Source organism: Balaenoptera borealis (assembly GCF_965194805.1).
Source record: "Balaenoptera borealis genome assembly, chromosome: 1".
NCBI classification, from domain to species: domain Eukaryota; kingdom Metazoa; phylum Chordata; class Mammalia; order Artiodactyla; family Balaenopteridae; genus Balaenoptera; species Balaenoptera borealis.
The window spans coordinates 78,602,132-78,615,461 of record NC_138860.1 but is presented as its reverse complement, the minus strand read 5'-3'; the positions used below and the strand labels follow the sequence as shown (position 1 = coordinate 78,615,461).

The 13,330-nt window shown below is 38.0% G+C and overlaps 1 protein-coding gene across 1 annotated transcript in view; it reads left to right on the top strand.

Annotated features, from left to right (window-relative positions):
- The window catches only part of LOC309635599 (olfactory receptor 10J1-like), a 46,411-nt gene that overhangs the window by 17,515 nt on the left and 15,566 nt on the right, over positions 1-13,330 (top strand). The window contains 3 exon segments of the mRNA XM_082407094.1: positions 3-82; positions 86-367; positions 371-13,330. The exon segment at positions 371-13,330 is cut by the window's right edge and continues 15,566 nt beyond it. Coding sequence (XP_082263220.1) covers positions 3-82; positions 86-367; positions 371-649 — 641 coding nt within the window. The 3' untranslated portion in view covers positions 650-13,330.

Below are 13,330 nucleotides of genomic sequence, written 5' to 3'. Positions count from 1 at the left end.
TGACGGTTGTGCCACACAGATGTTCTTTTTTGCAACCTTTGGGATCACTAACTGCTTCCTGCTCACAGCAATGGGATATGACTGATATGCGGCCATCTGCAACCCCCTGAGATACACAGTCATTATGAACAAGAAGGTGTGCAACCAGCTGGTGTGGAGGGCCTGCAGCATTGGGCTGATTGTAGCTATGACACAGGTGACACCTGTATTCAGGTTACTTTTCTGTGCAACAAAGGTGGCCCACTTCTTCTGTGACATCCAACATGTGATGAAGCTATCCTGCATTGACACGACTGTCAATGAGATTCTGACTTTGATCATCAGTGTTTTGGTGCTCGTTGTGCCTGTGGGTCTGCTCTTCATCTCTTAAGTCCTCATTATCTCTACAATCCTCAAGATCGCCTCAGCCGAGGGCAGGAAGAAGGCCTTTGCTACCTGCGCCTCCCACCTCATTGTGGTCATTGTTCACGATGGCTGTGCCTCCACTGTCTACCCCAAGCCCAAGTCAGAGAACACCAAGGATCAGGATCAGCTAATCTCAGTGACCTACACTGTGATCACCTCCCTACTGAACCCTGTGGTGTACACCCCAAGGAACAAAGAGATCAAGGATGCTCTGCTCTGGACCATTGGAAGGAAGCTTTCCTGACAATTTGGGAATTGTTCTCCTGAGGCTCTTAGCATCCATTCTAATCAGAACTATGAGGAGAAGAGCTCCATGTCCTTGGCTCCCAGAGACCTGGCCCATAAGGAGGAGGAGAAGAGAGGAACAGAAACAGCCTCCAACCGGGAGTCTGAAAGCTTTAAATATAGCCCCTGGACAAAGTGCTGGCCCTGTTTTTGTGGATAATTAGACAAACAAGGACAGGATATGCCTGAAGAAGAGGTCAAGGAGTAATGTGGACCAAGGATTTTTCATTGGCCTTTTGATTTTCTTGTGGCTCTCCACTTAATGAAGACAACAGGGAGTCCCTTAGAAAAAACAGAATCCAGGACATACATTCTTCCCTACAATCCCTTCCTTCCTACTTAAGAGTATGAGAATTGTTCAACTTGGAGTCTCTGTTGCAGTCTGTTTGTATATGACATATCAAGTCATAAATCACTGTGTGGACAGAAAAAGTGGCCTCAGAATGAGATAGCCCAGGGGAAACAGATTTCCTCTCCCAGCTGCTTTAATTTATCCCAGTTTCTAGCAAAACTGTTTATTAAGGATGGTGACCACAGACAGTTTAATTAGAGATCCTAGCAATTCCAAATCTTGTCAGCCATATTAACAGCCGTTTGAGGGCACATTCCAAGATCCTCCCGGGTCAGTTTGGCTGCTGTTAATTCAGAAAGCATGTAATGGGTAATAGGAATGAACCAGGCTGTGGGCTAGATCCTGGGGAAGGAAAGATGAAAAAAAACCCTAGTGCCTGGCTTCAAAAAACTCAACTCTAGTGGCAAAGACAACCATTTAAAGATATAGTTTCAATTCTTTATGTCAAGTGATATATACAAAAGATTGAAGGGGAATGAGAGGGAGGGAGGGAGAGAAAGAAAGAGAAACTCTGTTGGAGATGCCAGAGAATTCTTCAGAGAGGAGGTGATCTGTAAATTGGACTGGTTTTAAAACACTTACAGGAGACTGTCTGATAGGCAAATTGTTGAAGGAGAAGAATTCCAAAGCGAAGAAATAATATTTCACATGTATCAAAGTTAAGAGAAATGTTGAGGAAATGGAACGTGACTCAGCATGCTGACTCCAGGGTACAAGAAAGGAAATGAAGGGAGATAAGACCAGAAGGTTGGTTGGAGTCAGATTGTAAAGGCCTTGTTTGCTGAACTAAGGAATTTGGCTTTAACTTTTAAACAATGGGAATCATCTAAGACTCAGGAAAACTCGGATTAAGTTTATGAGGCATCTATGTGAATTTTTGGCATCCTTATTGTCCTTACCTAGATCCACCGAGACACCTAAGAAGTTGTATGAACCTATAGACTCTAAGCCGAGAAAATCATGGGGGCAAAGAGAATGAGACTAGAGTATTTAGAGGTCATACACAGAAATAATTATGCACTTATGATGAAGCTGAATCAGGCAATCACAGAGAGCAGGGGAGCAGAGGCTGATCAAGGAGTTTCACGTAGATTTGGGGTTTGGGATCCAAATGAGTACCCAGTGAGGAGAACAAGTCACTGACTAGGCTAGACCTCAGACTTGGGGCTACGATGGCTCCAGGACACAACTTCCATTAGAATTAAAGGGTGGGCTCATTACTCAGAAAAGCCTTCAAAAGAAGATACAGAGACCCAAATAGCACATGTATCTGCTCTCCAGACCATAACAGAACTATCAGGCCTTCTCTCAGGGTCAATAGAGACAATGGTAAAAATCAAACTATACCTAAAGTTCCCTAAGAATATAAGGTGGCTGAAAGAAATTAAGAGAAGTTGTTAACTGTCAAATAAAAGAACTGAATAATTAAAAGCAAAGTATTGCAGGCAAAGTGTTTGACAGTCATTCAATAAACATACATGGAATCTTTACTATATGCCAGATACTGGGCTAGACATGGAAAATATCAAAATAATTCTGCACTAATCCTTGAACAAAGGAGCTCCCAGTCTAGCAGGGGAGATGGGCTTATGCAGAACTCACCATAATACAATGTGATAGAGAAATAGACAAAGTGTGCTTAATATTTATGACAAAGACATAAGCCTTGGGATATTTTTCTGTGATCTATATAAAGCTAATCTCATCAAGCCAAGAAAGGGCCCTGCATACTGAGGTTCAGTGAAATAAATGTTTGTTACCTGGGCAATAAGGCTGTCTTGATCTATGTATGGGGCCATCTCCTAAGGCCAAGGGCTATGTGGTTGTGGACGGCATCATGCAGAGTACCTTATCACTATGGACTTCTAGAACGTTTATTACCCAGGTTTTCCAGAAAACTTGTTTGAATGGAATAGCTTCACAGTCACACACCATAGAATCAGATGTTTTCAATAGCCCTTGTCACACCCCATCCATCAAGATCCTGGCCACAGAACTTTTTCTGACCTACTAAACAATTCCAGCCTCTCACTGAATATTTGGCTGGATTAAACAACCCGAAAGGAATCCTCCCTGTTCCCCAGGATTATTTTGGTCACTACTCACGCTCAGGATCATTTTATGGCAAGCAACTCTTCCATAATGTGGTCCTTAACACAAAACGCTTTCCTAGACATTATCCCACTAGGTCCTCAGAACGATCCTAGGAAGGAGGCAGGGATAAGGCTCTCAACTCTACAGATAATAAGGCTAAGACAGAAAAGGGGTGAAGGCAGAATTGAACTTGCACCACTTAGCTGGCATTTTCTGTTTACCCAGAGTATATCACCACCCAAGGGAAATTCACAGTATGGATAGTAATGTACCAGAGAAATCAAGCTAAGCAAAATTCGAATTCCCCAGGGCCTCAAACTTCCCAAATAAAGCAAAACCTCATCCCTGAACCTTTTTCAAAAGAGAAGAATCCTCTATGAAATAGCCACCTGTGATCCTCATTCTAGCCAATGCAGACCCCCAAAGGAAGAGCATTTCCAGCAGCAGTTCAAGCTGTAGAGTCTTATTCACATAGAAGCAGTTAAGATTTTAGGGAACATGAGTATCCACTTTCTCCAGTATTAAATCAAATCAGAGAAAAGCATTTGGAACTGCACAAGCAAACCTGGCCCTTACTTAAAGAGGTTAGGCCCAGTGCTAAGTGCTGGGAGTACAATAGTGAATTATGCTAAATATATGTAATATATAAAATGCATACCATAATATATAATAATATATAAAATATAATATATAACATATATTTGGCAGACTGATGACTGCTAAATGAAAATTTTAAACAGGTAATGAGACCACAGAAGTTAGAAAACTTTAGTTCTAATTAATGTTTTTGAATCAGAAATACAGGAAGACAAATTCAGGTTCTTGGCCAGTCACCCAGTTCACTTCTCCTTAATCATGTATCACACCCTATTAGCAGTAGAGAATGAGACTATGTAGTAGAGAGATTTGAAGTCTCTACTGTGGCCCATAGTTCTCTTGCTTGTTAGAAAACCTCCAACAGCTCAAGCTTTAAGTTTGGTAAGAAACTCAATTCCATCTCCAAGAAAAATAAATATTCTTTATCTCTTTACTTTCCCACCCCTATTAAGCAAATCCTATTTGCTTAGCCAAATCTACTTCCCTCTGGAGGAGAGTTCTCTTTTTGTGAATGCTGGGACCCCATGGTGAACTTTGGTTTGGAGCCCATTTGTACCAGTCACCCACTGCAGCTGCAACATGAGGAACAAGACTTGAAGTCAGTAGACTGATTTCAAGCCCTGGGTCTCTCACTTATTAGCTCTGTATTCTTGGTTGAGTCACTTAAATTTCCTCTCAATTCCACAAGGTCTTGTGAGTGAATTTTTAACCACCATCTCATTCAGGGAAGTATGGGGAGATGCAAGGCCTTTAGGATGAAAGTAAAAACGAGATGAGATGGAGGGAATGCAGGAGAGAACACTGAAGTAGACTGCTGACTCATTTCTCTAGCCTTTCACTTGGTTGTTAACTTTTTTTTAAATTGAAGTACACTTGACATGTGATATCAATTTCAGGTATACAATGTAGTGGTTCAACATTTATATACATTATGAAATAACCTCCACAATAAGTTTAACAACCATCTGTCATCATATAAAGTTATTATGATATTGTTGACTGTATTCCCTATGCTGTACATAACATCCCCATGACTTACTTATTGTATGACTGGAAGTTTATACCTCTTAATCCACTTCACCTATTTTGTCCATTCCCCTACCCCCATTCCCCTTGGCAACCACCAAGTTTTGTTTTCTGTAACTATGAATCTGTTTCTGTTTTGTTTGTTTACTTGTTTTGCTTTTTAGATTCCATATATAAGTGAAATAGTAAAGTATTTGTTTTTCTTGGCCTGACTTATTTCACTTAACATAATACCCTTTATGCCCATTTATGTTGTTGCAAATGGCAAGATTTCATTTTTTTCATGACTAATATTCCGTGTGTATGTGTGTGTGTGTGTGTGTGTGTGTGTGTGTGTGTGCATGTAACCCCTCCTCTTTATACTTTTGTCTGTCAATGGGCACTTAGGTTGCTTCCATATCTTGGTTATTGTAAAATTATGCTGCAATAAAAACAGGGGTGCATATATCTCCTCAAATTAGTGTTCTCATTTTCTTTAGATAGATACCCAGGAGTGGAATTGATGGATCATATAATCAATGTATTTTTAATTTTTTAAGGAATCTCCATACCATTTTCCATAGTGGATGCAATTTACATTTCCACCAAGTGTAAAAGGTTTCCCTTTTCTCAACAACCTCGCCAACACTTATTATATTTGCTATCTTTTTTTATAGTAGCCATTCTGACAGGTGTGAGGTGATATCTCATTGTGGTTTTGATTTGCATTTCCTGATAACCAGTGTTACTGAGCATCTTTTCATGTGGTCTGTTGGCTATCTGTGTCTCTTCTTTGGAAAAATGTCTATTCAGGTCCTCTATCCATTTTTTAATCAGACTGCTTGTTTTTTTGTATTGAGTTGAGTGAGTTCTTTGTACATTTTGGATATTAACCCCTTACCAGATATATCATTTGCAAATATCTTTTCCCATTCAGTAGGTTGCCTTAATGTTTTGTTTATGGTTTCCATCACTGTGGAAAAGCTTTTTAGTTTGATATAGTCCCATTTGTTTATTTTTAATTTTGTTGTTCTTGCCTGAGGAGACAGATCCAAAAATATACTGCTAAGACCAATGTCAAGGGGTTTACTGCCTATGTTTTCTTCTAGGAGTTTTATGGTTTCTGGTCTTACATTTAAATCTGTTATCCATTTTGAATTTATATTTGTATACAGTATAAGTAAGTGATCCAATTTCATTCTTTCGCATGAAGCTGCCCAGTTTTCCCAACACCATTATTGAAGAGGCTGTCTTTTTCTCACTTTATATTCTTACCTCATTTGTCATAGATTAATTGACCACATAAGCATTGGTTTATTTCTGGGCTCTCTATTCTGTTCCATTGATCTATGTGTCTGTTTTTGTGCCAGTACTACACTATTTTGATTACTATAGCTTTATAGTGTAGTTTGAAATTGAGAAGCATGACACCGCCAGGTTTGTTCTTTTTCAAGATTTTTTTGACTATCTGTAATCTTTTGTGTTTCCATACAAATTTTAGGATTATTTGTTATACTTCTGTGAAAAATGCTATTGGTATTTTGCTAGGGATTGCATTGAATCTGTAGACTGCTTTTGGTAGTATGGTAATTTTGACAAAATTATTCTTTCAATCCATAAACACATTATATCTTTCCATTATTTGTACCATCTTCAATTTCTTTCATCAATGTCCTATAATTTTCAAAGTACAGGTCTTTCACCTCCTTGGTTAAATTTATTCCTAGGTATTTTATTCTTTTCAATGCAATTGTAAATGGGTTTTCTTAATTTCACTTCCTGATAGTTCAACATTAGTGGATAGAAACACAACAGATTTCTGTATATTTGTATACTGCAACTTTACTGAATTCATTTATTAGTTCAAATAGCATTTTGGTACAGTCTTTAGGTTTTTCTATTTATAGTATCATGTCATCTGCAAACAGTGACAGTTTTAATTTTTCTTCTCCAATTTAGGTTTCTTTTATTCCTTTTTCTTGTTTGATTGCTGTAGCTAGGACTTCCAATACTATATATATCAAATAAAAGTGGTGAGATAGGGCATCCTTGTTTTGTTTCTGATATTTGAGGAACTGATTTCAGCTTTTCACCATTGAGTGTGATGTTGGCTGTGGGTTTGTCATATATGGCTTTTATTATGTTAAGGTATGTTCTCTCTACACCCACTTTGTTGAGAGTTTTTGTCGTAAATGGATGTTGAATTTTGTGAAATGCTTTTTCTGCACCTCCTGAGATGACCATATTATTTTTGTCCTTTGTTTTGTTAATGTGGTGTATCACATTGATTGATTTATGGATGTTAAGCTATACTTGCATCCCTGAAATGAATCTCACTTGATCATGGTGTATGATGCTTTTAATGTATTGTTAAATTAGATTTACTAATATTGTATTGAGAAATTTTGCATCTAAGTTCATCAGGGATATTGGCCAGTAATTTTCCTTTTTTTGATGACTTTGTCTGGTTTGGGAAGTAGGGTAATGCTGGCCTAGTAAAATGAGTTTGAAAGTATTGCTTCCTCTTCAATTTTCTAGAATAATTTGAAAAAGATAGGTATTAATTCTAGAATTTGGTAGAATTCACTTGTGAGGTCATTGGGACCTGGACTTTTGGTTTTGGGGAGTTTTTTGATTAACAATTTAATTTCATTACTATTTATCAGTCTATTAAGATTTTCTATTTCTTCATGATTCAGTCTTGAGAAATTATATATTTGTAGGAATTTACCCATTTCTTCTAGGTTGTCTAATTTGTTGACATATAATTGTTCATAATATTCTCATGATGCTTTGTATTTCCTTCATGTCAGTTGTAATTTCTCCTCTTTCATTTCTGACTTTATTTATTTGGGCTCTCTTTTCTTCTTGATGAGTCTGGCTAAAGGTTTGTTGATTTAATTTGTCTTTTCAAAGAACCAACTCTTAGTCTCATTGACTTTTTTCTTTTGTCTTTTTAGTCTCTGTCATATTTATTTCCACTCTGATCTTTATTATTTCCTTCCTTTTATTAACTGTGGACTTTGCTTGTTCTTTTTTCTCTGGTTCCTTTATGTGTAACATTAGATTGTTATATTTGAGATTTTTCTCATCTCTTAATGTAGGCCTGTGTCATTATAAACTTCCATCTTAGAACTGAGTTTGCCATGTCCCATGGATTTTGGAAAGTTGTGCTTCCATTTTCATTGGTCTCAGGTAATTTTTACTTGGTTCTGTTTTTCAGAGTTTTTTTCTTGTAGTTGATTTCTAGTCTCATACCCTGTAGTCAAAAAGATGCTTGATGTGATTTCCAACCTTTTTACATTTACTGAGACTTGTTTTGTGGCCTAGCGTGTGATCTATCTTGGAGAATGTTTCATGTGCATTTGAAAAAAAGGTGCATTCTTCTATTTTTGGATGGAATTCTTTGTATATATCTATTAAGTTCATCTTATACAATGTGTTGTTTAAGTCCAATGTTTCCTTATAGATTTTCTGTCTGAATAATCTATCCATTGATGTAAGTGAGGTGTTAAAAGTCCCCTACTATTATTGTGTTAATGTCTATTTCTCTCTTTATGTCTGTTAATATTTGCTTTATGTATTTAGGTGCTGCAATGTTGGGCACACAGATATTTATATGTTATAACCTCTTGTTGGATTGATCCTTTTATTTATTTATTTTTTATTTTTGGCTAAGTTGGGTCTTCACTGCTGTGCACAGGCTTTCTCTAGTTGCGGCGAGCAGGGGCTACTCTTTGTTGAAGTGTGCAGGCTTCTCACTGCAGTAGCTTCTCTTGTTGCAGAGCATGGGCTCTAGGCATGTGGGCTTCAGTAGTTGTGGCATGCAAGTTCTAGAGCGCAGGCTCAGTAGTTGTGGTGTACAAGCTTAGTTGCTCCACTGCATATGGGATCTTCCCAGACGAGGGATCAAACCTGTGTCCCCTGATTTGGCAAGCAGATTCTTAACCATTGTGCCACCAGGGAAGTTCAAGATTGATCCTTTTATAATTATGTAATGCTCTTCTTTGTCTCTTGTTACAGTTTTTGTTTTAAAGTCTATTTAGTCTGATATAAATATTGCTACTCTAGCTTTCTGTTTCCATTTGCATAAAATATCTTTTTATATCCCTTCACTTTCAGTCTGTGAGTGTCTTTAGGTCTAAAATGAGTCTCTTGTAGGCAGCATATAGATGGGTCTTTTTTTTTTTTATCCACACAGCCATCCCATGTCTTTTGATTGGCACATTTAGTCTATTTACATTTAAAATAATTATTGTTAGGTATGTGCTTATTGCCATTTTATTAATTGTTTTCTAGTTGTTTTGTACTTCTTCTCTGTTTCTTTATTCTTCTCTTGATCTCTTCCCTTGTAATTTGATGACTATCTTTAGCTTTATGTTTGATTTCCTTTCTTTTTTTGTATATCTATTAAGGTTTTTGGTTTGTGGTTATCATGAGTTTCATACATAACAACCTATACATATAGCTGTCTATTTTAAGTTAATGATCTCTTAAGTTCAAATACATTCTAAAAGCCCTACCTTTTCCCTCTCCTCCACCATCACATTTTATGTTCTTGAGTTCAGATTTTGTATATTTTAGTTTTGTGTATCCCTTAACTACTTATTGTACATATAGGTTATTTTACTACTTTTATCTTTTAACCTTCATATTACCTTTATAAGTAGTTGGTTCATTACATTTACCATATGTTTGCCTTTACCAGTGAGATTTTTTCTTTCATAATTTTATTTCTAGTTGTGTCCCTTGGGTGTTTTTCACTACTCTGTCTTTCAGATCACTGATCTGTTCTTCTAGATCATCAAATATACTGTTGATTCCCTCTAGTGTATTTTTCAATTCAGTTATTGTGTTCTTCTGCTCTGATTGGTTCTCTTTTATATTTTCTAACTCTTTGTTGAAGTTCTTACTGTGTTCATCCATTTTTCTCCCAAGTTTTGTGAGCATCTTTATGATCATTATCTTGAACTCTTTATTGGGTAGATTGCTTATCTCTATTTTGTTAAGTTCTTTTTCTGAGGTTTTGTCTTGTTCTTTCATTTGGAACATACTCCTCTATCTTCTCATTTTGCCCAATTCTCTATGCTTATTTCTTTGCATTACATCCATTACCTCTCCTGATCTTGAAGAAGTAAACTTATGTAGGAGATCTTCTATGGAGCCCAGGAGAACAGACCCCCTGCTACCAAAGCTGGATGCAGCAGGGGTGTTCCCTACATGGGCAGCATACGCCTTTCTGGTGTGGCAGGGCTGACTGTTGCAGACATGTTAGTATGTAGGGCTGGCCCCCAGCTCATCTGACTGCAAGATCCTTCCTCATGTAGTTGCTGTGGGCATGCTGGTGGGTGAGACAAGTCCCCAGTGTGGCTGGTTGTGAGGCCCAGTAGCATGCTACTGCAGCACATGCACTGGTGGACAGGGCAGGACCCTGGTGTGAGTGGCTGTGTGGCACAGCAGCATGCAACAGCAGCAGGCTCACTAGTGGCTGGTGTGAGACCCTGACATGGCTACCTGTGAGGGATGGCCGTGTGCAACTTCTGCCCATGTGCATGGCTGGTCATGTTGTTGGTAGTGTTCTATTACTGCAGTTCTCTGGTGGGCAGGGCAGGCCCCCAGTGCAGGTGGCAGCAAGGCCCAGCATCACCTGACTACCACAGGCATGCTGGTGGGTGGGGCAGGCCCCCAGTGTTAATAGGCTAGAGGGAGAATTCCAAAATGGTACCTGTCAGTGCCAATGTCATCACGGTAGAATGAGATCACAAAAATGGCTGATGCCAGCAACTCAGTCATCAGGGGTAGTCCCAGCTGCTTCCTGCCTCTCTGGGAGGCTCTCCAAGATCAGTGAGTGGGCCTGACCCCACTACCTTTCAAACTGCTGCCTTTGTGCTAGGACTCAGAGCAAGTGAGGTTTTGCATGCATTGTTAAGAGTGGAGTCTTAAATTCCTACAGCTCTCCTGAACATAAGCCCTGCAGTTTTTCAAAGCCAGGTATTTTGGGGTTTGTCATCCTGGTCCTTGACACCTGAGCTGGGAATCCCAATGTAAGGACTGGACTACTTGCTCCTTGGGGAGGACCACCATGGTTTTGATTTTCCTCCTATTTGTGGGTCACCACATTGGGAGTGTGGGTGCTAACTAGACCTTTTCTCTGTGCCTCCTGTTTTGTTGCAGCTCCTTCTTTATAGCTTTAGTTGTGAAAAATCTTTTCTGCTAGTCTTCAGGTCACTCTCAGAGATAGTTGCTCTTTAAGTAGTTGTAATTTTGGTGTGCCCATGGAAGGAGGTGAACTCAGGATCTTCCTACTCTGCCATCTTGATCCAGAGTCCCTGTAACTTCTTGATTTAGTATATTTATAGTACAGAACAATGTAGACTCTAGGATTTTTCTTACTGGGGAAGTCTAACTAAAGTTCTTATTTCTAACCAAACTAAGAATGAATGGATACTAGTGTTTACTCCATACAAATTTCTTTAAGATTTAATCAGAGGAAAATGAACTTGGAAGTTGTCACTCCATCCTTACAGCAATAAAAGCTGGACAAACTGAAAGTCAAGAACTTTTCTTGGACGTACCAGAGAACTAAGGTTGTAGGTCAAACTGCCACCTGGATATCTGGACAGATGATTACATCCAGAGAGACACAGTTGAAATATTCTTATCTGATGCAGGAACAACTAAAGCCATAAATCAGAATTCTTGAATGGTAATTTCAATGAATTGCTGCAGGCTGAATATAGACTAACTTGAAAGTGAACAACTCCTGGGGGTTGCAATCTTAGGGGAGCACCCACACTTTCATGCATCTTGCCTTCAGGAACCCTACCAGATTCTCATAGTGAAGATTCAAGAATGATCCCTTCATGGCTCTAGCAGGGGGAAGGGAAGAGTAATTACTGTAAAATATATTCAGATCCTTCTCCATAACAAAGACCTACAATGTCAGGGAAAACAACCTTGCTAGAGCCTTATCACAGGTTCTGGAAGGAAATTCCTCTATCCAATCAACTCCAGCCCTTCCTGTGTCAATGAAGTGGGTGGGGCGGGGAACAAAGTTAACAGAGGTCAGGAATTCAAGGAAATATATAGGGAATTCCACAGATGGGGAAGGGAGTGAGGACCCGGAGAAAATATCTATACTACTGGAGAAACATAGGTGAAGGTCATGACCCTGAAACACTGGCCCACTTAAAGACTGAAATTGAACAGGAAGATAATAGAATAACCTTTTCCCTACACCTTACCACCACACCAACAGGGGTTCAGTGAAATAACAGTGAATTACAACAGAGAGGGCTGCAAGACACAGACTATACAAAGAGAGAAAACAACAAGGACACTAGAGGAATTTGAAGCCCTTGGCCAGATTAACATAAATCTTCCCTTTAAAACATTAAAGTCCTATTTATATCACTTCCTATTACTCAGTATAACATGACTAGCTTTTAACAAAAAATTACCAAGTCAAGCTGAAAGAAAAGAAAAACAGTCTGAAAAGATGAATCAAGCATCAGAACCAGATTCAGGTATATCAGAGATGTTGGAATTAACAGAGAATTTAAATAACTATGGGAATTTAAAATATATGTTAAGGGGTCTAAAGGGAAAAGTAGACAGTATGCAAAAACAGATGGTTAATGTGAGCAGACAGAAAGTCTACAAAAGGATAAAAATAAATCCTATAAATCAAAAACAAGGTAATAGAAATGAAGAATACCTTCCATGTGCTTATGATTAGACTGCACACCACCAAGGAAGGGATTAGTGAGCTTGAAAATTTGTCAATAGAAACCTCCCAAACTGAAATGTAAACAGAAAAGAAAGGAAAGAAAAAAAAAAAAAGAAAACATAACATCAAAGAACTGTGGGATATACAAAAAAATATAACATATGTGTAACTGGAATAACAGGAGGAGAAGGAAGAATACAACAGAAGATGCACTTCAAGTAATATTGCCTGAGAACTTTCCAAAATTGATAACAGGCATCAAACTACAGATCCAGGAATCTCAGAGAACACCAAACAGGATAAATACAACCCCTCTTCCCAAATAAAAACAAAAAACCAAACAAACAAAACACTTAGGGATATTATATTCCAGCTACAGAAAACCAAGGACAAAGAAAAAATCTTGAAAGACGTCAGAGGGAAAAACAAACACCTTACCTATAGAAGAACAAGAATAAGTCGATAAGGATTAATACAAATTTCTTGTCAGAAATCATATAAGCAAGAAGAAAGTAGAGTAAAATATTTAGTGTTCAAAGGGAAAATCCATCCACTTAGATATTTACATAGAGCAAAATTATTCTTTAAAGAAAAAAAATCCATCCACTTAGATATTTATACAGAGCAAAATTATTCTTCAAAAGTGAAAGAGAAATGAAGACTTTCTCAAACAAAAACTGAGAGAATTCATTGCCATCAGACCTGCCCTTTAAGAAATGTTAGAAGTTCTTCATGAGGAAGACAAATGATATAGATCAGCATAAAGGATCAACCTAAACAAAGGAAGAGTATAGAGAATGAATAAAAGTACATAAAATATAATACTTTATTTTCTTATTCTTAGTTGATCTAAAAGATAACTA